Source organism: Rana temporaria, chromosome 9 (genome assembly GCF_905171775.1).
Source record: "Rana temporaria chromosome 9, aRanTem1.1, whole genome shotgun sequence".
Lineage (NCBI taxonomy): Eukaryota > Metazoa > Chordata > Amphibia > Anura > Ranidae > Rana > Rana temporaria.
The window spans coordinates 95,748,694-95,776,314 of record NC_053497.1 but is presented as its reverse complement, the minus strand read 5'-3'; the positions used below and the strand labels follow the sequence as shown (position 1 = coordinate 95,776,314).

At 40.5% G+C, this 27,621-nt stretch overlaps 1 protein-coding gene across 2 annotated transcripts in view; it reads left to right on the top strand.

Moving 5' to 3' along the window:
* Window positions 1–27,621, top strand: part of GRIA3 (glutamate ionotropic receptor AMPA type subunit 3) — a 405,232-nt gene that overhangs the window by 310,220 nt on the left and 67,391 nt on the right. For both annotated transcript variants that reach the window (XM_040323936.1, XM_040323935.1), the window contains exons 6-7: window positions 8,124–8,285; window positions 13,406–13,573. In XM_040323936.1, coding sequence (XP_040179870.1) covers window positions 8,124–8,285; window positions 13,406–13,573 — 330 coding nt within the window. The remainder of the gene's footprint in view (window positions 1–8,123; window positions 8,286–13,405; window positions 13,574–27,621) is intronic.

Genomic DNA, 27,621 nt, shown 5'->3' with positions numbered 1-27,621 from the left:
AAAACATTTTTCAGAATATATCAGAATAATGGCTACCATTGAAATTAAACAATATTGGCTTTGAGACATTTTTTTATTCTTATTTTTAGTTTTTAGACTTCCATAATAAATCTTAAGCTACAAACCAGTTAAAGTTTAACATATTAATGTTATTCGAAAAATCATCTTCAATATTTATAAATCAGAAGTTGTTATTGAAATAATACATGGTGATCATGGCGTGCAGAGTGCATTTAAAAAGACATATTATACATATGCACTTTTTAATATTTACCCAAACGAAAAATTAAAAAACATTGATATTTATTTATTTATTTGTTTTAGCCCTGACCTGGATTATTATTTTTTTAAATAAGTGAATGGTCATTGTCTGTTTCCTTTTAGAGCTTTATCATCGGTTCACACCAGATGCATTCACAGCGAATTTGCTGTGGATTTATCACTGAAAGTAAATCGCATACCCCTCCATGTGAAGCGATTGCAGAGTATATGTTGTTAACGACACCCCGCAATCGGTTTGCAAAATGCAGTGCGATTTGCAGAATTGAATCATATGGGTGTGAACACCCAAGCTATACGATTCTGGTGTGGACAAAAAAAGGGTTCAGCACCAGTTTGGTGCAAATGTGCTGCGATTTGAGGGATACAAATCCATGGCTCGAATCCCACTTCAGAGACACTGCATGCAATTCTCACATTAATGTGCTGCGATTCCTGTGCAAATTACATGCCCTGAACCGCAACAGTGTGAACCCAGGCTTAAACACATTACTGGCTACATCTTCACCTTGGAAAAATATATTTAAAGGGTTAGTTCACTCTTACCCAAATACTGCACATAACTTTAGACAAAAACAAACTGTGCAGCTCTGACTAAAGTTGAATAATAGGGGAAGGGATCACCGCATCAGGTGTATGTGTGGAAATGGCACTCTCCTCAAGGTGGAAGCAGCAGGTGCAGGCTAAGCATATAGCAATTAGAAGAGTGAAGGTCTGGACTGCCTCACTAAAATAAAAACACCTTTATTGTGAAAAATAATAAAACTACAAACTACAGCAGGGATAAAAAAACTGGCGCATTTCACACTCTCAACAGTGCTAACACCATTGTATGGGCTTCTCTCCTGGTGCTGAAACTGCTTATTCTGATTTCACTGCACACTAATAGCTTTTCATAGTGTGCATTAGAAAATAAAGCAAATTCGGCCAATTTTCTGACTGAAAATTTCCAGCATCATCTAGCCCATTCATGGAGGCTCAGCATCACATGTGGGTAGATGGTCTGCATGTAAACTGTTGAATTATGGCCAAATCCAGACTACCATCTGCCTATAAGGGCATTTTGATCTTTACATTGCTCCACTCAAGAACCCATTCACTCCACTGCTTACTTACATCAGGGCTGAGGTTTCTTGAGAGAAATATTAATGCAGGGTGCTATGGCATTTCCAGATAGTTATGAACCCCCCAGCTGAACCCTTCCACCAGCCATGGTCTGCCTGTAATGTATAGAAAATCACAGAAGCACAGAGTCCTAGCAATGGCTTCTCTGTGATTAAAATAAGGCATGCAGTAAAAAAAATGGCAATAGCATGTTGATGGGGGGGGTAATAAAGAAAAGATACATTCTTAATATTTTGTAATTTTTGTGGTCAGCATCAATATGTAAACTGAAAAGTAGCAAAGGACGGATGGACGGCCGCACACCAAGGAACTCTTGAGTTGTCTTTATTGAAGGAACATGAGCAAACACCGCAAATACACAGCAGAAATCAAAAACAGCCGACGCATTTCACACTTAGTTAGTGCTTATTCATGGCCATGAATAAGCACTAAGTGTGAAACGCGTCGGCTGTTTTTGATTTCTGATTTCTGCTGTGTATTTGCGGTGTTTGCTCATGTTACTTCAATAAAGACAACTCAAGAGTTCCTTGGTGTGCGGCCGTCCATCCGTCCTTTGCTACTTTCCATTGCCTAGTGCATTGCCAGCACCCACATCCACCTGGACTTATCCACAATTGCACTTGGGATTTCCCTGGAGCGGTGAACCCCACCTCAATATGTAAACTAAGTTTTGTATTTTAGGAATGTATCACCTCTTAGGCAGTTCCAAGAGTGCAAACCTTTATTGTTAAAGAATAACCGAATCCACAATAATAATCAAATATGCTAAACAGTGTACACAGCCTTTAAAGGAGTCTGCCACTAAGTAAATTATGTATCTACAGTGCTTCACTGTAAACCAAGTCAATGTGCTGAAACTACAGTCATTTTTGTGGTGAGGTCATTGAATTGGGGGAAGTCAGCCTCCAGAGTCTTCTGAAACACATGGCATTGCTAGTTGCCTGGCTATAATGCGAAGATGGCCCACATTCTTTGATACCTGTATTCAATAATGCAGAACAAGAATACAGATCACAGAAAGTAAGTCTGTATCTGAATGTGAGGTCCAGGTTGGTATGGAAGAAAGAGAACCAATGTAGCATGACAACCCGACACCCATCGGTTACAAGAACCATTTTCTCTTGTGTCAGGTTTCCTGTAATGCTCTAAATATGGGTACAGATTTCCTTAGATTAGCATGGATTTATAGAAAGATAATGTATGTCACTTATCAATTTTTAACATGATCTGTGATATATATTTTCTATTTCAAAGCTTTATTCATTTAGTTACAGCTAAATATAATCTCCTGTGACCTAGTTAAGGTCAAGGATCATTGTCTATGCCTGCTGTAGTGGATAGTTTTCTATTAACAAGTCATTTTGTTCCTTTTTTTCCGTGCTTAATTTCAGAATGCTCTAAACATTAACACACATCCCTGGATATTATTGTTGCCCTCAAAACAAAAGCAAATGAGATACATATTCATTTTTAGTTACGGCATCTATTTTATATTCTTGAAATCAAAAACACTTTATTTTTGCTCTTTTTCAGAGAGTTTTTATAACAGTTAATTTTGTAAATTGTATTTTATTCTGTCTTCCCTAAACAATAGTTGCCAGGGTTCACATGAAATCCTATGAAAGTTCCTGTAAATTTAATATGAGACTAGGCAGACTTTTGTGAAGCACATCTGCTGTAAGCAGTTATACTGAAAAATATATGGTGGTGACTGCGCTGTGTAACTGAACAAAAAGGGGGGCAGTGTGACTGATAAGCACACTGAATGTGTAAATATGGGTGAACGTGTAAACTACACAATGGGTAAATCTCTCAAGAAAAGCAATATGTGGTCCAAAAACATCAGGAAAATTCTGCAGCAAACATAAAACAAAATAAAAGAGCCAAGTGACATCAAACAAAACGTGATAAGAATAGTGACACAATAGATATGTGATATAGCAAAAAACACACCGAATAATATATAATATAATAAACAAAGCTGAATAGTATATAGTAAAAAGTCTCTAGATGGTGATCCCAAAACCAGGCACAAGTGTTTAGAGGAGAGATATCTTCAGTGCAAACAACTCTTGTGTCCCCTAGAAGCTCACCTCCCAGCTGTTGCACGGACAGCCCAAAAAATCCTCAGATGTGTATTTGATGGATGACAATACAAGAGGTTGGTATGTGACTAGAGGACTCAGCACCCGATTTGCATATGGAAAAAAAACAGCAAAGAGATATATAGCGTAATACTGTGAGAGCAATACTGAGGTAGCGTAAATCACACAGCGATGCACTCACTCAGAGGACAATAATGGTGGGCATATCTCCAATGAACGCCGAGTTCGTGAATACTCCTGTATGTCTCTTCCTGTTCCTCCTAGCCTCCCAGTAGTATCAGATGTATCGCTCAGAGGGTAATAGTAAACGAGAGAAAAGAAGGCACATCGCATAATCCTGTGATAGGAACGTATTTAATGGTAAAAACACAATAAAAAACTCACATGTACAGCAGATCTGCGGGTCAAAACATCTACCAGGGGATGTTGAGTAAGCTTTTGTGTTTTGACTGGAAAGTATATTCAATCCTTTTATTTTATGTTTAATTTGATTTTGTACCTTCTGCTACTAAGAATGGTTTCATATACTGTATCAAATTTAAAATATTTACAAACCTATATTATAAAATGAGCATTACAGAATGAAAATGCGGGTGCCTCTTTTTGTGTTACCATATAGTGTCATGCACTTGTAAATCATGCCAACATCACTGCTGTGGCTAACAATGAATTAGTCAAGTATTTAGTGCTTAGCTGTACACCTGTTGATATAAAGTATTCTAACAAGATTATATTTGATAGTGACTTGTAGATTTGTAGTCTTTCACTGGTTGCACTTCTTCATCTAGTTCTTGCCTGTATATAACTTTAATGAGATTCATTCTCTATAAAATCTATCAATTGTTTTTGTGCTTTAGTAACGTAAACAGCAACCCCTAATATGTACTACCACGACTATTAAAAAATAAGATGGAGTGCAATAGTACATTGTACTAGACAAACCGGAAAACAGTATAAAGTTATGGACAGTTGCCCTGTAGTTTGTAATTATTTATGAAGATAAAGGTATATATGTGGACTCAAGATGGGGAAATTTTACAGGACTGCAAGGCTGAGATGTTCAAATAGTCACCTTTTCTGAAAGTGAAGTTTAGCAAATAAAGCTGTGTTGTCTAGTTATCTTCTATTGAAGCTCAATTACACAATCCACATTTCTGTGTATATTGTAAACTATAACCAAACACCTAGATGGAGGAAAATGTTTTTTAAACAGAACTAACACCCACTAAAGAGTGGCATCCTCCAGCAACACAGCTGAGCAAAGGAAGGGCACAGTAGCAAGCATGATTGCATTGCCTGCTACGGAGCATTTTACAGAGTGAATGGACTCTAATGCCTTGTAAACATGATCTGACTTTTTCCATCGGATATTCCCATCGTGTGTAGCCCCATCGGAGCTTTTTCATCGGATATTCTGATGAATTCCATCAGAGTTTAGATATAAAACATGTTTTATTTTACTCCGATGGAATTCCGTCGGAATTCCGATGTAATTTGGCCAGGCAAAAGCCTGATCGTATGTACGGGGCATTAGGCTGAACAGGAAAGTGACTGAAGGGTTTGCAATGTTGTAGTGCTGGGTTTAACATATAGGCTTTAAAAGTCTCCCCGTGTTCTTTGTGAGTCATCTCCCGGAAGCAAATAAGTAGGCTACTCTTTTGGGGACAGGGACTGATGTGATTGGTGTGAGTATTTTGTATGAAAGCCCTTCAGATGCTATAGGCTGAGAACCTCAATGAAGATGCAACAATTTTGATGCAATTGTGCAACAGTCTCCCTGTGGTTCACTAAATGATTGTACCTTCTTAGAGTATGAGATCATATGTGGAGATTACACAACGCACACTGTGCATTAGATGTTATGTGTAAAATTAAGCTTTTAAGTGGCTTACACTTCTAAATGCAATATTTGGAAACCCTTTTGCTTAGACATTTTGACAACAAGCAATTATAGATCAAGCAATAACAATAAAAATTATATTGCAACCCAAAATCAAAGGATAGTTTTTTCCTGTTTATTTCTACAATACAGACTGCATATAATGTATTAGCTTTAAAAAGACATTGCAATTTAAATATTTACTTGTAAAGCACCCACATATCGCACAGAACACATGGCTGTTTTAAGACGTTAATGGGCCCTGAGCAGACTAATCATGTATAGCCTAGAGCTGACCAATAATGGGAGGCCCAGAGCAGATTAATCATGTGTGGGCTCCCTCCCAAGCACCAATAATATTTCAGCAGTAAAATGTTCTGTTTATATTAAAATGCCTATTGTTAGTTTCATATACAGTAGTATATTTCTTAGCAACATTACCAAAGACGAGTCTCTAAGACCCCTTTCACACTGAGGGTATTTTTTAGGAGCTTTTGGGCTAAAACTATTGCCAGTAAAGCGCCAGTAAAGAGCCTGAAAAACGCCTCCTGTGCAGCCCCAGTGTGAGAGACGGAGTGCTTTCACACCAGAGTGGTGCGCTTGCAGGACGTTAGAAAAAGTCCTGCAAGCAGCATTTTGGGGTGGTGGAGGAGCAGTATATACACCACTCCTCCACCGCCCCTGCCCATTGAAATAAATGGGCAGTGCTGCCGAAGCACCTGAAAAGCGTTTCCGCAGCAGCACTTTTCGGGCGTATTTAACGATTTTTCGCCCCCCAGCAGGGGTTAAAAGTGTCCAGTTAGTGATCAAAAAGCGCTGCTAAAACGACGGTAAAGTGCCACTAAAACTAGCGTCGCTTTACCGCTAACGCCCTGCGCAACTTCACTTTACAAAATGCAGTCTATTTGCCTTTAGTAAATCAACCCCTATCTATGTTTCTATACTACTGCAGCTGTACATCAGGCTTTGTACATGGGATTTTTGCTCCAACTAGGGATAGTTCCCCTTGGAGTGGTGTACATGGAGCAACTGCCCCATTTGCCTTATGATAATTCAGGGTAAATGTTCACTGTATTAACCACTTACCCCCCGGACCATATTGCTGCCCAAAGACCAGAGTACTTTTTGCGATTCGGGACTGCGTCGCTTTAACAGACAATTGCGCGGTCGTGCGACGTGGCTCCCAAACAAAATTGGCGTCCTTTTTTTCCCACAAATAGAGCTTTCTTTTGGTGGTATTTGATCACCTCTGCGTTTTTAATTTTTTGCGCTATAAACAAAAATAGAACGACAATTTTGAAAAAAATGAATATTTTTTACTTTTTGCTGTAATAAATATCCCCCAAAAATATATAAAAAAACATTTTTTTTCCTCAGTTTAGGCCGATACGTTATCTTCTACATATTTTTGCGTGCGCCCCTAGTGGCGGGTAAAAGGTAGGACGTCCATTTACGTGGTCTCGCCTAGGAGAGCCACCTTGTGGACGTATAATGACTGTGCGGCGACGGCAAGTGGTTAAATGCAGTATAATTGTAATATAATTTTATTCAATGACAAAACACAAGTTCATTCATGTCACAGGAATAACAGGAATATAAAAAAAAAATTCAACTTATGGCAAGGTTTTCATTATTACAGAGAAACTACACTTTTAGCCCTGTACACATGGCCCAGAATCTTGTCAGGAAAAAAACATTGTTTTTCCTGACGAGATTCTTGGCAAGAATCTCTTGCCGGCCAAGTGTACAGACACTCCATTCAAAAGAACCGCCATTCTTTTGAATAGAGCGAACGCGGTGACGTCATCGACTACGACGAGCATGCGCTCATCACATTCGATGCCGTCGCGGCCATCTTGCTACACCCTACCTATGCCTAGGAAGCTACCGCGTATGCGTCAAAGTCATTTCGAGCATGTGCGGGTTTCCACGGCGACAGGTATGTATACACACTCTCTGGTTTCTCGGCAGGAAAACAGAGCAGGTTCTCTATTTTTCTCTTCGAGATTCTGGGCAGTTTTCTTGACGAGAAACCTGAAAGCCTCGTACACACGCTCGGTTTACTCGGCAAGCTCTGCCAGCAATTTTATTGCTGGTTATTGCCGAGAAAACCGAGCGTGTGTACGAGGCTTCAAGTGTAAGATAACACAATGGTCCGTTAGATGCTGTATTATGAAACAAATGTCAAGACAGGCTGGCCACAGCCCTTATTGCAACATTATATGTTCTAGGCTTGGCAGACGATGATTAGCAGATTTTTTATGTGTGGACAAGATGGCTTTTGACCTCTCATAACTAAGGCCTCGTACACACGACCGAGTTTCTCGGCAAAAACCAGCAAGAAACTTGCTGGGAGCTATTTTTTGCCGAGGAAACCGGTCGTGTGTACATTTTTGTCGAGGAAACTGTCGAGAAACTCGACGAGCCAAAAAGAGAGCATGTTCTCTATTTCCTTGACGGGAATGGAGAAAATTGGCTTGTCGAGTTTTTCGACAGCCTAACAAGGAACTCGACGAGGAAAACGATGTGTTTCGCCCGTCGAGTTCCTCGGTCGTGTGTACGAGGCTTCATAGTAATGTCCATAAGAAATCAAGCAACCTGGTTTATTGGTTAAACACCCATCTGGCCTACCTCATAAAAGGCATGTTAAAATTTCCTAAATATCCTGGTTTTGTTACAAAAATGTATCCAGTCAGGAGATAATCTTTTTATCATTTTATTTTCTACAAACACAGGGGTTTACAGGCATTTCATTGGAGAGAGTCATGCACGGTGGAGCTAATGTCACTGGATTTCAGATTGTGAATAATGAGAACCCGCTTGTCCAGCAGTTTGTACAGCGATGGGTGCGTCTGGATGAACGAGAGTTCCCTGAAGCAAGGAATTCACCATTAAAGGTATAGTATGCCTCTCTGACTGGTGTATCTTATTCACATATCCAACTCCTACGCATTATAGTTAACAAAAAGCATGCATATATCATTTTCCAGACACCTAACAAGTCTTAATTGCACTTTTTCTTAATTGTATTGTTTGTGAGTGAGCAGCACAAACTGCCACTTTTACCACTATCATAAGGAAAACAACACCACAGCTGTTTTGCCTTGTCTACTTAATCTGTATATTTATACAGGGAAAGGGAGGGACTGCATGCCTAAAGCTTTTCAAACACTTACAATAGTGAAACAGAGAACCATTCCTAATTTCATCATCACACTCTATTTAGTTCACCCAATCTGGCTAATCACTTTGGAACTGGGTACATCCTGGAAAGTCTGACACACTCGATCCATCATTGTAGGTGAAGACTTTGTTGTGTAACTGAATAAAAGGGTGAAAACTTTGAAAACACTTCTTCATCAAGCATAGTTTATTACAAATAGCATACATTAGGTTCACAGGTGCAGTGATGAGGAATATACACAGTACAGACTCCTGGAAGTATGCTCCCATTAACATGCAAATGTGTATTCTGGCTGTTGTGGATTGTGGAGAGCCCAGATTGGGGTAAACTGAGCAGGTTTTATGTTTTACTTTAAAACAACTAATCCTCAAAAGAATGCCTGGAAACACTAATAACGCATCAAACAGTATGTAGCCCTCGCTGGTGCAAGTGCCAATAGATAGCAATTGTTATATTATATACCCTATATTACCAAAAGTATTGGGACACCTGCCTTTACACGCACATGAACTTTAATGGCATCCCAGTCTTAGTCAGTAGGGTTCAATATTGAGTTGGCCCACCCATTGCAGCTATAACAGCTTCAACTCTTTTGTGAAGGCTGTCCACAAGGTTTAGGAGTGTGTCTATGGGAATGTTTGATCATTCTTCCAGAAGCACATTTGAGAGGTCAAGCACTGATGTGGAAGAGAAGGCCTGGTTAGCAATCTCCACTCTAGTTCATCGCAAAGATGCTCTATCAGGTTGAGGTGCAGGCCAGTCCAGTTTCCTTCACCAAAAACTTGCTCATCTATGTCGTTATGAAACTTGTTTGTGCACTGGTGCGCAGTCATGTTGGAACAGGAAGGGGTCATCCCCAAACCCTTCCCATAAAGAGCATGAAATTGTCCAAAATGTCTTGGTATGCTGTTGCCCTAGGAGTTCTCTTCACTGGAACTAAGGGGCCAAACCCAATCCCTTAAAAACAACCCCACGTCATTATCCCCCCTCCACCAAATGTTTTGGACCAGTGCACAAAGCAAGGTCCATAAAGACATGGATGAGTGAGTTTGGGGTGGAGCAACTTGACTGAGGCCTCGTACACACGGCCGAGGAACTCGACGTGCCAAACACATCGAGTTCCTCGGCCAGTTCAGCCCTGAAGCCGCCGAGGAGCTCGGCGGGGCGAGAGCTCCCATAGAACAACGAGGAAATAGAGAACATGTTCTCTATTTCCTCGTCGAGCTCCTCGTCGGCTTCCTCGGCCGAAAGTGTACACACGACCAGTTTCCTCGGCAGAATTCAGCCAGAAACTCGGTCGGAAGCTGAATTCTGCCGAGGAAACTGGTCGTGTGTACGGGGCCTGACTGGCACAGAGTCCTGACCTCAACCTGATAGAACACCTTTGGGATGAAATAGAGCGTAGACTGCGAGAAAGGCCTTCTCCTCCACATCAGTGCCTGACCTCACAAATGTGCTTCTGGAAGAATGGTCAAACATTCCCATAGACACACTCCTAAACCTTGTGGACAGCCTTCCCAGAAGAGTTAAAGCTGTTATAGCTGCAAGGGGTGGGCCCACTCAATATTGAACCCTACAGACTAAGACTGGGATGCCATTAAAGTTCATGTGCATGTAAAGGCCCGCAATACTTTTGGTAATATAGTGTATATTTTAACATCTTGTTTGTTTCCTAACAAATGACCATGTATACAATGTAATGTCTATCCCTACCTTTGTACCTAGTATAAAAAGTGTAATTTTTAAATAATGAAAGCAGATTTTAATTGTACAGTGTTTATAAAGATAGTGTGTTAAATTATTTCTAATCCTATATTTTCTAACTATATTAAAATGTGTATTAACAGTTAAGTAATTTCAGTAATACAGTGTTGAATATGTATACTGTATTAACTGTAAGAATATTTAAATCTTTCAATTACATTTTATGAAGTCTTGATTGTTTAATTAAAGAAATAAAATGTGTACCCTTGCCTTTATCAAAATATAGTAAAAAGCAATCAAAACAAATTAAGCTTTTCTCTATTCTTCAGATCCACTAGGCTTAAAAATGTTCTTGAAATTACAAGTTTAGTTCATCTGTGATGGGCACTAGTTACAATTATTTGACAAATTCAATGACTTTCAATCAGTTTTCAATATTAAAAACAGCCCAATAGATCAAAGACAGGTATTAACCACTTAAGACCCGGACCAAAATGCAGGTAAAAGACCAGGCCCCTTTTTGCGATTCGGCACTGCGTCGCTTTAACTGACAATTGCGCGGTCGTGCGACGTGGCTCCCAAACAAAATTGGCGTCCTTTTTTTCCCACAAATAGAGCTTTCTTTTGGTGGTATTTGATCACCTCTGCGGTTTTTATTTTTTGCGCTATAAACAAAAATAGAGCGACAATTTTGAAAAAAATTCAATATTTTTTACTTTTTGCTATAATAAATATCCCCCAAAAATATATAAAAACAAATGTTTTCCTCAGTTTAGGCCGATACGTATTCTTCTACCTATTTTTGGTAAAAAAAATTGCAATAAGCGTTTATCGGTTGGTTTGCGCAAAATTTATAGCGTTTACAAAATAGGGGATAGTTTTTTTGCATTTTTATTATTATTTTTTTTTACTACTAATGGCGGTGATCAGCAATTTTTTTCGTGACTGCGACATTATGGCGGACACTTCGGACAATTTTGACACATTTTTAGGACCATTGTCATTTTCACAGCAAAAAATGCATTTAAAATGCATTGGCCCAGATTCAGCTAGAATTTGCACAGGGCAGCGTTTTTGCCCTGCGCCCCCGCAAATTTACTGCGCTACCCGCGATTCACGGAGCAGTAGCTCCGTAAATTGCGGGGGCGCGGTGTAAAATTGCCCTGCGTAAGGGCGCCTAATGTAAATGATCCCGTAGGGGGCGGGAATCATTTAAATTAGGCGCGCTCCCGCGCCAAGCGTAGAGCGCATGCTCCGTCGGGAAATTTTCCCGACGTGCATTGCGGCAAATGACGTCGCAAGGACGTCATTTGCTTCAAAGTGAACGTGAATGGCGTCCAGCGCCATTCACAAATCACTTACGCAAACGACGTGAAATTCAAATTTCACGACGCGGGAACGGCATGTATACTTTAGCATTGGCTGCCCCTACTATTAGAAGGGGCAGCCTTACGCTAAAGACGCCGAATGGAAACTCCGTAACTTGCGTACGCAGGGCCCGCGCAACATTGTGAATCAGTGTTAGTATGCAATTTGCATACTATACACTGAGCACAATGGGAGCGCCCCCTAGCGGTCATCGCAAGAATGCAGCCTAAAATCTGCGTGGCATAAGAGCCTTATGCCACGCAGATTTTAGGCTGCAGTCGGCGTTACGATGTTCCTGAATCAGGAGCATTCGTAACGCCGGAGCAAGTCAGCAATTGCGCTGCGTAACTATGGATCCGGGCCAATGTTTATTGTGAAAATTACAGTTGCAGTTTGGGAGTTAACCACAGGGGGCTCTGATGGGGTTATGTGTGACCTGAAGTGTGTTTACAACTGTAGGGGGGTGTGGCTGTAGGTGTGATGTCATCGAATGTGTCCCCCTAAAAAAGGGATGACACGATCGATGTCAGCACCACAGTGAAGAACGGGGAAGCCGTGTTCACACATGGCTCTCCCCGTTCTTCAGCTCTGGGGAACCATACGCGGGACTCCAGTGGCGATCGGGTCCGCGAGTCCCGCGGTCACGGAGCTTCGGACCGGGTAGCGGAAGCGCGCCCGCGACCCACGGCTAGGTACTAGTACAGGACGTACCTGTACGTGGATGTGCCCAGACGTGCCATTCTGCCGCCGTATATGTGCAGGAGGCGGTCCTTAAGTGGTTAACAATTCATATCAAAACTATGAAGCAACCAAACTGTTGCCAATAGGTTTCCTGAGCTGATCAGCTCACTTGCTTTTGTCTGGATGGTTGGTAAAATGTTGTAAAAAAAAATACCTGAGAATCTATGTATGTAGGGGCAGCACAGGTTGGATACTGGTAAATAATGAGTTACTAAAATGTACTTAACCTTATTACTACACTAGCTTTAAGCAAGGATATCACAAATATTGTGTCATTTAAATTAGGTGTTTGGTGCTGGCATATGCTGCAGTAGAGGGATGCATTAAAAAAAATGATTGAATTTGTTTAAAGAAATTGTTAGAAGGTAAAGTTTTTGTTAGAAGAACCTTTGCAGGGGTGTTCAGCAAAAAAGAAAAACTCCTTTACCTGCTTACTAGCCGGTCTGTTAAATGCATACTACCTGCACATGGTGTACATTCTCATAGGATGCTGAAGAGTTGAGCCAGGTGCCATGAATTTGCAATAGCTTTGCATTAGCCAAAAATGCCAAGAAGGGAGATGCCAGATGTGGAAGAAGAATCAGAGAAGTTTGCGGTGACAACAACAGAGAGTGTAGAGCTGTCTGAGGGCAACCTCAGAGATAGATTTTCCATAATTTGCAAATATGCTGTGCATATTGTGAGTAGTACTTCCACATCTCCCCTCCCTCCCCATCACAGCTTGGTTCCACTTAAAATTCTTCAATATTAAAACTTGTCAGAGGTATGTTTTAAACAGCTGCACTCTTTAACTACGGAAATTTTATGCTAACGCTTAAAACGTCTAAATGGTTGGGACAGAACTGCAAAATGCCCATTCATGGTTTTTGTAAATCCCCTGTAACATTGTAATTAATTGAAGCATAAATAACTGTAACCTTTTTATTTAAAAAGCAATATTAGTATTCAAGCATCTTCTCATTATATTTATATATACACTGTCTGAGACTGTATCTCATGTATGCTTTTTGTTATGTTTAGTTTACATCTGCACTGACCCATGATGCAGTCCTGGTAATTGCAGAAGCATTTAGATACTTAAGAAGGCAACGAGTGGATGTCTCAAGAAGAGGGAGTGCTGGTGACTGCCTGGCAAACCCTGCAGTGCCTTGGAGCCAAGGGATAGATATTGAACGGGCTCTGAAAATGGTAACTATGACACATCTTCTTGCATAATAATATTTCTAGCTATAGAATTGTATTATACAGTAATTGTTTGTTTACAAGAGCTTAACTTTTGTTGCCCTGTTTTCCATCATCTCACCTATTCTGATATTTCCCACATGCATTTAAAAATGTGCACTTTATTTCTAGAAAGTGATTTAGAACCCTAAAACAACTTTTTTTATGCAGAAGTCATGGAGAATAAAATAGTGGTTGTTGCAATTTTTTTTACTCAACACGATATTTGCACAGCAATTTTTAAAATGCAAACTTTTAGAAAAAAATACACTTTAATGAATTTCAGTGCACACAAACACAATATAATAACCATTTTTTGGTAAAATATAAAATATGATTTCACACCAAGTAAATAGATAGCTAACATTTTAAAATTGCAAACACCCAAGGAACCACAACAAACTATGGTACCAAATAAATCTTCATAGGCGATGCTTTAAAAGCCTCTAAAGGTTAATAGTTTAGAGTTACACAGGAGGTCTGGCACTAGAAATTTTACCCTCACTCTGACACTTGCAATGATTCCTTACATGTGCTGTGCAGTTACTGTTTACATATGCGTAAAGGGCCTGTGTGCACATTTTGCATGAGCACGGGGGCACTTTAAAAATGTTTAATTTTAATATTTATTTTATATAAATGTATTTCTTATACTGTACCTTTAATTTTTTATTGAACTTTATTGATATCAAAAGGGATGAACATCCCCATGCCTGGCCCTCTTTATGAAGAGATCTGGGGTCTATTAGAAAGTCATCTGATCAAACCGAGAGCAGATGCTTTACAAGCCAGTAATGGCTTGTAAACAAACAAACCAAAACTGGAAGTGACAAAATCCTTTTCATTTCTGGTTTATAGTGTCACAGAGGGGGAGAAACAATGAAAGTTCCACTCTGTGTAGTGTATTTGATGTGAGTAGCCACACTGGTACTGGGCTCCCCAGTGGGACTGTAGAACCTAGTAAAGGCGGCAGTTGGCTTCCTTATGCCACCTGTAAAAGGGATATAGCCATATAAATCACCTTTACTTTAAAGATAATTGCCAGCTGAAGAAACTTATTTCTGGATCATGGCTGCAGGCATGACCAAGATGTCAGCACCACTTCCCGAGGAGGTATATGTACGTACGTATATCGGTTGGCAAGTGGTTAGGTTAATGTTTGAGTATAGGCATTGCCAAATAAGGAAGGCCTATACCTAAAATCTGATTTGGGGTTACAGATGTTATAGTTATACAGTATAGGACACAGGATTTTAGTCTTTACCATGCATTATATGCAGCTACCTTTAGGTGGTTGGACACTATCAAAAAAGATAGGGCTGCAGGGACATCCCTCTATATGACCCCTCCAACTGCCAGCTAGCCTCAATGTTTTGCTAGTGCCCTTAGGTAATGGACCTCTTCTCTTTACTGAGAGAAGATTACCTCTTTCCCATGGAATTTATTTTTCTTTCTGATTATTCTTCTATAATGTCCCCTGGACGCATCATAGCCATTGTGACTCTTCTGGGACTTCTGCTGGATCTGTTGAATTCTCAGCTGTGCCTTAGGGGACTCCACCAGATTGAAGAAGTGGGGCAAAGATGTAATTTTACTGGAATGCACTGAACCCTGCTCTAGGCACTTTCCATTGCAAGGGGATGGTTGACTTCTTGGAGGCTGTGGTGTACGCTCAGTTTCATTCCACACCATTGCAACTCAAAATTCTGGCAACATGGAACAAAAAAAAGACTCAGTCCTTAGACCACCCCAAGTGTCTGACCCCCAGGGCTAGACTCTTCCTAGCATGGTGGAATCCCAACTGAGCCATGGAGTCAGGGAAGTCCTTTGAGACTGATTGTACACTTAGTTTTAGCTATAGAGTTTCTGATTTCACCTCTATGCACTTCTATGCATATGGCCTGTTCATTGTAGAATGCATTAGTATAATTAATTATTTTCTGTCTCCATTTTGCAATAAAGATGAATAAGTAGTATAGTTGTCCTACAGGATGTACATGGTGACATAGACATGTGATGTAAAATACACATTTTGCAATAAATAACAGTACATCTCTATGCATTTCAACTGTGTATTTAACAGATTGCCCAGGGTTCCTCTTAAATTCCTAGAGGTGCCCGCACATAGTAGCAATGGACATCCAGACCTTCCTGTCCCAAGCCGCTCTGACTCTGATTGTGCCAAAGACTGTCCATCCCTTCCTGCCTACTGAACATTCCTATTGTCCAATAAGGCTGCATATCATAGTGATGGGCCAGTAGTGGGAATGTGTGTGGTGAAAGCTTAGTAAATAAACTGACACTACCTGAAAGTTTCAGAACCAAAACGATATTAGGCTACGACATTAGGGTTTGGTACGCTTCTGCAGGTATGTATGTTCAGGAAAACTTTACCTGTACCAGTTTTTTATTTATTTTTTATTTTAAAAGAATAACATTTCCTTAAAGAATACAGATTCAAATATATGGAAAATAAACAAAACCACAGTTTGCTCTGTTTCCAACAAAAGCAAAGGGGAAAATACAGGTGAAATATACAGTACATAATATAAAAGGGAAATCATCTAATGAAAACACTTCTTGGCAAGAAACTCTTGCCGCCCGAGCGTACAGACTTTAGTTTCAAAAGAACCACGGTTGTGACGCTGTGACGTCATTGCGTACGACGAGCATGCGCTTGTCACATTTGATGCTGTCGCTGCCATTTTGCTTCACCCTAGCAATGCTGTGGAAGCTACTGCGCATGCGTCAAAGTCATTTCGAGCATGCGCAGGTTTCCACGGCGACAGGTAAGTATACACACTCTCTGGTTTCTCGTCGGGAACCAGGCCGACAAGAATCTCGACGAGAAAAAAGAGAGCAGGTTCTCTTTTTTTCTCGTCGAGATTCTGCCCAGATTTCCTGACGAGAAACCTGAATGCCTCTTACACACGAATGGTAATCTCAGCAAGAAGCAGTTTTCTTGCTGGTTTTTGCCTAGAAAACCGGTCGTGTGTACGAGGCTTAAAGGACAGGAAGCAAATGGAAATCTCCCTATCGTTCATGATAAAAAATAATCTGATTGGAAAGCTTACAAAATCTATAGCTCTATATACCTACAGAAAAACAACTTGCTATATACAGTATGTGTTTGTGTGTATTGTGTGCTTATATTTTTTTTTAAATCAGCGTTGGAGGAAACATTGTGATAAAAACTAGACAACTGCCTCTAGTTGGCTAGTTGGACAATTTATACAAATACATTTCTCCCATTTTTTTTTTTATGAATTGCAAAATTACCATAAAAATCCTATTAGTGTATTTATATCAGGAGTGGGAGGTTGTCGTATTCAAATAATGAGAATTATGGGAAATGTAGTTAGGCAACATCTGGCATAGCAAAGGTTCCTGCAAATGTTGTAACGATTTCTTGGATAATTAGAAATCATTATTCTGATGCATTTATTCACATAAAACAAAGCCTGGTTAGAGAATGCAAACAGACTAGCGTGATATTCGGCCTATGCTTGTATGCAAGTTTTATTTGGCTTTGTTTTGGGAAAAGGAAAGTAAATAAGAAGATAACAGATTGTAAAAAGATTTGTGAAGCGTGAAAATCTCAGCTCTGCAAGGCTCATGTTTTTAGTATCAGGACACAATGTGATTCTTATAGAAAGAGACATGTTTTTAGAATTGGGTGGCAGAAAATAAACCTGAGCTTCCTGAGAAAATATGATACTTTGCACTGCTTCACCCAGGGCTTCTAGGCTGTGATCAAACAGTACATTATGTGTGTCATCGTCAGCTTATGTTACTAGTCAAATCTACATCTATGCTTTTCTGGCATCTCCCTAATAATTTAAAAGGCTATAGGATGCCGATATTCTGCAGTTTCAATTGTTAGCTGTTTTTGCGGTATGAAAGCACAGTAAGCAGCACAAGTATGACAGTGTAGTACTATATTGTCTCCAGAGATACATTGAGATACCACTTTGAAGTAGGCTGAAAATTGTTGTAACTCAGTATATTTTTGGCAAAACATGATAGCCAGAAACAAAATGTAGACACAATTGTACCACATTTAACCTGACGAAGCTGCCTGTCTTGATATAAAAGTGTTAAAATTGTTGTACCTAGATTGTAAGCTCTAACGAGCAGGGCCCCCTGATTCCTCCTGTATTGAGGTGTATTGAAACTGTACTGTCTGCCCTCATGTTGTAAAGCCCTGCGCAAACTGTTGGCACTATATAAATCCTGTATAATAACAATAATAACAATAATAATAAATATAAAATAATATTAATAATAAATATTCTACTAAATAAACATCTAGCCTCCATTTTTGGATCCCATCCTCTTCATCCTGTAGAATTAACTAAATCCTGCATATCCCTTTTTGAGGTGATCTGCCTTTTTCTCTAAATCCGTGTCATAGTGTATCAAATAAGGGAAGACCTAAAACTATGGCATGCTACCTTTTTTTTTTTTTTTAACGGTCAACGGCAAATGGGTACTTTTGATTTTGGTTAACATTGGAGGGATTAATCACCTAATCACCTTTTATCGTTTTTGGAGACAGTGTTGTCAAATTGTCAGAGGAAAAGATCCAGCTTTTTCTTCTCTTGAATGTATGCAATATAGAATAAACCTGACGAAGGGGCCTGTCTTGATATAAAAGTGTTGAAATTATTCTACCTAGATTGTTAACTCTAACGGGCAAGGCCCTCTGATTCCTCCTGTATTGAATTGTATTGTAACTATATTGTAACTATACTGTCTGCCCTCATGTTGTAAAGCCTGTATTATAATAATAATAATTATTATTTTTATTAAACAACAATAAATAAATAATACATATTCTACTAAATAAACACATAGCCTCAATTCTGTAGTAATGAAGGAATCTTATGGTGGGCATATCCCTTGTTTGAGGCCTTCTTCTCTAAAAATGTGGCATAGTTCATCAAATAAGCCAAGACCTTAAACTAAGGACAGCTATATTTTATTTTTTTTGGACAGGTCAACAGCAAATTGGTACTTTTGATTTTGGTTACCAATGGAGGGATTAAACACCTAATCACTCTTTATATTTTTTGGAGACAGTGTTGTCTAATTGTCACAGGAAAATATCCAATTCTTCTTCTCTTGACTGTATGCAATATAGAAATAAAGAATCAGAGAGTTCAGAAACAAGACACGTATATCCTTGTAAAGGGCTCTGTGTTGGGCTGGTGCTGGAAACTATTGAGGGGAATAATACCTGTATTATAAATACAAATGCGAATCAGTGAATAAAATAGAATGCCAAAAGTAAACACTATTAAATCTCTGAAACATTCATAACAATCAATAATAATGAGTACTATCAAATCCACAAAGATCATATACTGTAAATAACACAAATACGTATATAAAAAAGCAACACACATTCATATAAAACATTTAGTGAAAATTCATAAATCTTATATAAATAGTTCCAATAACAACAAAGTAAAAGTCTACTTTGCAAAGAATACCCAAACATGTCCGTGAAAAAGTTAACAAAAAAAAAGGATTTTTTTCTGCATATGATTGGATGAATTAAGTCAACACAACACCGCTTTCACTAACCTAAGTAATTGTTATTTTTCCAAAGTGAAAATTCTCTTTGCAAAAAATCATCCATTCATTTGAAAACAACATTTTTTTATTTGTTTTATGTTTCTTTCACATGATTGAATATTATTTGCAAAGTTTTTACTTTGATAGTGAACATGTGTTCTATCGTCACAAAAGAAAAGTAGAAGAATAGCACTGGTTCCATAAGGTTATCTTATTGGTATTGCAAAATTAACCACTTGCTTACTGGGCACATAAACCCCCTTCGTTCCCAGGCGAAATTTCAGCTTCCGGCACTGCGTCGCTTTAACTGACAATTGCGCGGTCGTGCGACGTGGCTCCCGAACAAAATTGGCGTCCTTTTTTCCCCACAAATAGAGCTTTATTTTGGTGGTATTTGATCACCTCTGCGGTTTTTATTTTAAACAAAAAAAGAGCGACAATTTAAAAAAAATATATTTTTTTTTTACTTGTTGCTATAATAAATATCCCAATTTTTTTTAAAAAAACTATTTTTTTTCTCAGTTAAGGCCGATACGTATTTTTCGACGTATTTTTGTAAAAAAAAAAAAAAAACGCAATAAGCGACTGGTTTGCGCAAAAGTTATAGTGCCTACGAAATGGGGGATAGATTTATGTTGTTTTTTTTTTACTAGTAATGGCGGTGATTTGCGATTTTTTTGTCAGGGCTGCGATATTGCGACGGACGTATCGGACACTTTTGACACAATTTTGGGACCATTCACATTTATACAGCGATCAGTGCTATAAAAATGCACTAATTACTGTATAAATGTGACTGGCAGTGAAGGGGTTAACACTAGGGGGTGAGGAAGGGGTTAAATGTGTTCTCTAAATAGTGTTCTTACTGTGTGGGGGGAGGGGGGTGACTGGGGGAGGTGACCGATGCTGTGTCCCTATGTAAAGGGACACAGATCGGTCTCCTCTCTCCCTGACAGCACGTGGAGCTCTGTGTTTACACACAGAGCTCCACGTCCTGCTGTGTTACCGGCTGTGTTCCCGACGATCGCGAGTGTCTGGCGGACATCGCGGCCGCCAGGCACTCGCATCGGCTCCCGAGCGATGCGCCGGGCACGTTGTTTCCCCGCTGCGCGCCCCCAGCGGCGCGCACAGGGAACAACAACAGCAGGACGTCTATGGACTTCCACCCGGCACTTGAGAGCCGCGCTGTGGACGTCTTTCGACCATAGCGCGGATCTCAAGTGGTTAAAGTATTGATGTTGATGTAATTAATTTGGCTTCTACACCCTAGAGGTTTTCAATTGGCTTGTAGTATAAAAGAACAAAATAGAAATTGGAAGCGGCCACGCCACTGCTAAGAGGTCCAGGTACAACTTGATTTCAGTAAAAGTCAGGGGGACAACACAAAATATATCCAATGCATTTTGGAAGTCTAAACAATTGATAATAATGTAACTGAACTAGAAGTGATTTGGATCTTTATTGGTATTTCTTCCAGTGTGATTACAAGTACAGGCTTTGTCAGCAGCTTATATGGCAAATAATGAAGGAGACATTTTAGACCCCTGAAATGTGTTGGATACTTTTTGGATTGCACACCCCAAATGTTATGGGACAAAGGTGTATCTGGACCTCTTAGCCGTGGTGTAGCACTTCAATTACCTTTTTTGTTACATTCTACTGTAAAAAATTAGGGTCAATGGGCCAAATCCTCAGCCAGGCGGCGTAACTTAACTTTCAGCAGTTAAGTTACACTGACTTAAAGTTTCTACCTAAGTGCCTGATCCACAAAGCACTTACCTAGAAATTTCAGGCCGTGTAACTTAAGTGCCGCCGTCGTAAGGCGGTCCTCCTCTCCAGGGGGCGTTTATCATTTAAATGAGGCGCGCTCCCGCTCCGGCCGTACTGCGCATGCGTGTGACGTAATTTTCCCGACGTGCAGCGCGCGAACGTAATTGACGCCGGGCGGCTTTGTGGATTGCGACGGGACACTAAAGTTGCGACGGGTGAAAAAAAATATACGCGCCGGGAAAACAAATAATTATTAAAAAAAAAGATAACGTCGCTCAGCATGCATTCCTGAGGGAGAACTCCATGCCAATTTTCAAAGAAAAAAACGGCATGGGTTCCCCCCCCAGGAGCATACCAGGCCCTAGACCTAAGGGCCTGGTATGGGTTGTAAGGAGAACCCCCCACGCCGAAAAATCGACGTAGGGGGTCCCTCTACAATCCATACCAGACCCGTATCCAAAGCACGCTACCCGGCCGGTCAGGAAGGGAGTGGGGACGAGCGAGCGCCCCCCCCCTCCTGAGCCGTGCCAGGCCGCATGCCCTCAACATGGGGGGTTGGGTGCTCTGGGGCAGGGGGGCGCACTGCGGGCCGCCCCACCCCAGAGCACCCTGTCCCCATGTTGATGAGGACAGGACCTCTTCCCGACAACCCTTGCCGTTGGTTGTCGGGGTCTGCGGGCGGGGGGCTTATCGGAATCTGGGAGTCCCCTTTAATAAGGGGGTCCCCAGATACCGGCCCCCCACCCTAAGTGAATGGATATGGGGTACATCATACCCCTATCCATTCACCTGGAGGCGAAAAGTAAAAGTTAGTAAACACACAACACAAGGGTTTTTTAAATAATTTATTATTCTGCTCCGGATGCCCCCCCTGTCTTCTTTATTAGCTCTATTACCAGGGGGGGCTTCTTCTTCCACTCTCCGGGGGTCTTCATCCACTCTCCGGGGGGGTTTCTTCTTCCGCTCTCCGGGGGGGGCTTCTCCGCTCTCCGGGGGTCTTCATCTCTCTTCGCCGCTCTCCGCTGTTGACTCGGCGAACCCCGGTTCTTCTGCAGATGTCCGGTGCCTTCTTCTTCAGCGCTGGCTGCCTGCTATCTTTGTGTGTTAGCTCAATTTCTAACAGGCAGCCGGCGCGGTCTTCTGTGACGTCAGGGTCTTCTCTTCTGTTCTTCTCCCCTCTTCCGATGTTGCCTCGTCGCCTCTTGTCGCTGTAATGATGGAAGCGCGCCTTGCATCCCATTTATATAGGCATCACCGTCCCATCATGCTCCGGTAGGTACCCACGTGGTGGGTGCACGTGGGTAGGCACCCACCACGTGGGTACCTGCCGGAGCATGATGGGACGGTGATGCCTATATAAATGGGATGCAAGGCGCGCTTCCATCATTACAGCAACAAGAGGCGACGAGGCAACATCGGAAGAGGGGAGAAGAACAGAAGAGAAGAAGGTGACGTCACAGAAGACCGCGCCGGCTGCCTGTTACTAATTGAGCTAACACACAAAGATAGCAGGCAGCCAGCGCTGAAGAAGAAGGCACCGGACAGCTGGAGAAGAACCGGGGTTCGCCGAGTCAACAGCGGAAGAGGGGAGAAGATAGAAGAAGACCCCCGGAGTCCGGAGAAGCCCCCCCCCGGAGAGCGGAAGAAGAAACCCCCCCCGGAGAGCGGAGAAGACCCCCGGAGAGCGGAAGAAGAAGCCCCCCCTGGTAATAGAGCTAATAAAGAAGACAGGGGGGGCCTCCGGAGCAGAATAATAAATTATTTTAAAAACCCTTGTGTTGTGTGTTTAATAACTTTTACTGTTTGCCTCCAGGTGAATGGATAGGGGTACGATGTACCCCATATCCATTCACTTAGGGTGGGGGGCCGGTATCTGGGGGCCCCCTTATTTGAGGGGACTCCCAGATTCCGATAAGCCCCCGCCCGCAGACCCCGACAACCAACGGCAAGGGTTGTCGGGAAGAGGTCCTGTCCTCATCAACATGGGGACAGGGTGCTCTGGGGTGGGGGGGCCCGCAGTGCGCCCCCCTGCCCCAGAGCCCCCAACCCCCCCATGTTGAGGGCATGCGGCCTGGCACGGCTCAGGAGGGGGGGGCGCTCGCTCATCCCCACTCCCTTCCTGACCGGCCGGGTAGCGTGCTTTGGATACGGGTCTGGTATGGATTGTAGGGGGACCCCCTGCGTCGATTTTTCGGCGGAGGGGGGGTCTCCTTACAACCCATACCAGACCTAAGGGCCTGGTATGCTCCTGGGGGGGAACCCATGCCGGTTTGGATTTTACAAATTGCCGTGGAGTTCTCCCTCGGGAATGCATACCAAATGCCGTCGCTTGAATGGGCCTTTACAAGGTGTGACTAACTTTACACTTTGTAAAAGCAGCCCTAGTTTTACACTTGGCAAACTAACACTTACGGCGAAAAAACTAAGCACAAAAGCTTTGAGGATCGCCCTAAGTGCTAATTTGCATACCAGAAGAGGCATTTCGACTCGAAATGCCCCCAGTGGCGGATGCGGTACTGCATCCTAAGATCCGGCAGTGTAAGTCCCTTACAGATGTCGGATCTTCTGCCTAACTTAGGAAAACTGCTTCTGAGGATCAGTTCCAAAGTTAGAACCAGAGATACGACGGCTTACGCCGGAGTATCTCTTTTGTGGATATGGCCCAATATGTACAAGCTATGTAACCAATTTGAACTTCTCTTCCAACACCCAGCAATATGGTATTTACCTATTTACAGGGTGATAATAACCACTTCCAATCATTACAACCATTCATTTTGACACATAGAACTTTTCCAATATATTGGAAAATCTATCAGATTATTTTGTGACCTTTGCCTTTTCTCAAAAAAAATTGCCTTTCAAAGTCCATATTTTCCAAGGCACCATTTGAGAGAAATAATAGTAGGTTTCAGCTATATTAAAAAATTACCAAACTCCTGGTGCTTAACCACATTTTTTTTGATTGCTTCCTTATAGTACGGGACAGCTGTTGCCTTCATCAAGTACTTTGGCAGTGTAGCATTTAGAACAAGAATGGACAGATTCACTACCACCCATTAACCTTGGTGAAAATACTGTTCATGTATGACCATCTTGTAAAATAACGGAATAGGGGATTTCACTTGACACTTATGCCGCGTACACACGATCACTTTTTGTGATGAAAAAAATTTTAATTTTTTATCATGAAAAAAATTTTAATTTTTTATCATGAAAAAAAATGTAATTTTTTCAACTTCATCATTAAAAATGATGTTGCCCACACACCATCGTTTTTGAAAAATGATGAACAAAGCGACGGCACTCTAAAGGGGAAGTTTTATTCGCCTTGAGACTGCTTTTAGCTGGTTATTTGTTAGTAAAAGACGATTCATGCTTTTTTGTCTGTTACAGCGCGATGAATGTGTTTACTCCATTATGAATGGTAGTTTTACCTCCCGTCTCATAACTTGCTTCTGGGCATGTGCGGGTTTAAAACGTTGTTTTTGCCCACACACGATCAATTTTTACGACACAAAAAATGACATTTTAAAGAATGACATAAAAAATTGAAGCATGTTCGAAATTTTTTTTGGTCGTTTTTCAGACAAAAAATTATGTTTAGCCCACACACGATCATTTTAAATTACGTTTTTAAAAATGTCATTTTTTTCATCACAAAAAGTGATCGCGTGGACGGGGCATTAGGGGTTGATTTACTTAAGGCAAATAGACTGTGCACTTTGAAAAGTGCAATTGCACTCTGCAAGTGTAGTTGTTTCAGGACTTAGTAAATGAGGAAAGCTTTACTTTGAAAATAATTCCCAATCATGTGTAAGGAAAGAAAAACCCATTTTTGCTTGCACATGATTAGATGATGGAAGTCAGCAGAGCTTCTGCTCATTTGCTAAGTTCTGGATCAACTACAGCCTATTTGCCTTTAGAAAATCAATCCCTAAAATGTACTAATGTGCAGTAAGCATTGGGCAAAAATGTCCACATTGTTAGTGAAAAAAAGAGTTTTAATTTTTTACTACACACTAATCTACTAAGTGATTTATATCAAGAGAATGTTTTTTTATTAAACTGGCACCATAACATAACATTGTAATGACACTTTATAATAATAGGACCAATCCAATATCCACAATATCAGCATTGCACTTCACATTCACGTATTAATTTAAAGTAGCACCATTCCTACCTCTATACCTCACTCATTGTAATGACATTGATTCACTGATTGAAAAATAACTGCACCAAAGTGTCGATACATGCTAATACAGATTTAGCATTTTACAATTTCTCAATACTACATATTAACATGTCATTTTTAAAGAGATGATGGTTTGAATGTTTGTCAAGTCATCACAATATTCAGTACCTTATAGGCAGTAAGTAACCTCTCCGTTAGAAATGTTTTAAAATATATAAATATTGTTTACATTGCTTACTGCTATATGGCTGAATAGTAAAAGATTGCTTCAGTGCCTCGGTTAATTACCCTTACATAAATTATTTCAATGGCTTCAGGTACTTTTTTGTCATTTTATTGTTTTCATTATTTGTTATTTATACATGCAAAGAAATGTTCAAAGAAACTCCACAATACACAGTTAGGTTGTCATCGTGAGCCAGGTATCATTATAAGCCACAGATTCCAAAATTAGAGATTTTAATAGCCAGATATACTGTATACTAAGCAAGATGTGTACATTTCAGCTATACAAATAACTTTCCTTAATATAATTGCTTTTCAAAGCATGACCCAAAAGCTTTGCCTTTTGATGATTTAGTCTGTTAAATGTAATAGTTTAATTTAAAAAAAATTGATCTGTCTGCTGCAAACTGCAAGCTAAAAACAAGCACACCAGCCCATATTTATGTAAATAAAAAGCTTTTGCTAAACTAAGCAGTAAGATATAGATCTTCCATGATTTATTAGAACAGGACCAAAACAGGCTGGGAAAAATAAATGAGCTCACTAGTCACAGAGAAACTGGACTTTTTGCAAATTCCAGAACTGACAGCTTTCCAATCCGTCAGACAATGGGTTTGATATACCAAAAACAAATAGACTATGCACTTTTGCAAGTGCAGTTGCTCCACAGCTTAGCAAATTAGGTAAACATTCACTTTACAAAGAATATGCAATCACATGCAAGGATTTATTTTTATTTTTGCTTGCACATGATTGGATGATGGAAGTCACCAGAGCTCCCCCTCATTTACTAAGCTCTGGGGGAAAATGAGTGCAACTGCACTTGCAAAAGTGCACAGTCTATCTGTCTTTAGTAAACCCCCCCCCCCCCCAATAACTGACATTAAAATGTTACTACAAAACATTGTACAAATCATTAAACAAAAGGCAAACAAACACAGCAAATATCATAGGCGTGCACACATGGTGTGTCAGGTGTGCCCAGGCACACCCTAATCACCCTGTACAGAAAAAATCACCCCTACTGACCTGGCTAACCTTCCTTCCCCTTACAGCTCTGCCGGTTTCCCCCCTCTCCCACCGGTTGTTGCTGTGGATGTTTTAGGATGAGCGAGGGCCAGTAAATATGCCATTTACTGGCCCCTTTCTGAATGAACATTGTGAGTGATTGGTAGAGTGTGTTTGAGCTTTGGGGTGCACACCCCAATGCCAAAGGCTGTGCACACCTATGCCCAGGAATATTAGCTAGAATATACTACAGAAAAATATATTTGTAAATTGTTCAGAAATTGTAATACCCACTCTTCACACAGATGTGATTTTTCATCAGTCGGGTATTTTGTTATAGTCATGTATTTTTTTCAGATACGATGACAACATTTTGTATTAAATGTGTACTATGTTCTGACACTTTGAACAGTACAGTATTACAGAACAGTCAAAAGGGGTCCGTGTGATGATCTGTTTCCTGGTCTACAAAAACACAAAAAGCAGGGAGTCACTTTAATTTCATGCAAGAATGATTATTTGTGTCTCACCGTGTACAATATAATAACATAAACAATTAAATGTATCATGGCACAACTACACAATGTTATTATGAAGCATATAATGCCTAATAGACCTTGAAAAAAATAATGCAAGCGTCATCCCACATGAAGAATACATGACTTGGTCAATTAACCATTTTAAAACCATTACTGTTTAATGCTTTTGTTAAAAACAAAAGTATGCACTGATGTGTTCAAAATATATGTTGAAACAAAGAAACCAAGTCTGCAATTTTAATTAAAATAATATCTGGTGACCCTGCCAGGGTCCTGGTTCAGCTGTTTTAGGGTGACAGCTCTACTATCCTTTCTCCAAATTGTGATGCTGCCTTTTCAATTCATCTAACGTGTTCCTTTGAGGACGACACGTGGCCATTTCAGCACAAAAAAAACAGGCATGTTCCACTGCTGTCATCTTCAGCCATCTCTCCCTATGAAATGTCATGTAGCCATTACTGGAGGGCATGCATGTAGACAGAAAATATATGCAGCAAAGAAGCAAAAAAAGGGGGAATGCAAATACTTAAAAAATGTAAAGTGTTAATGTTAGATTTATAGTAAATTTGTAAATTCTGGACAATTTAAATTGGATATGAGAAATGTACAGTATGCATAGATGTTAAATAAAAAAAAAGTGTAAATCGATTCAGTAACAATAGTAACTGATGCTTTACGGAAAAAAAAAACTCTAG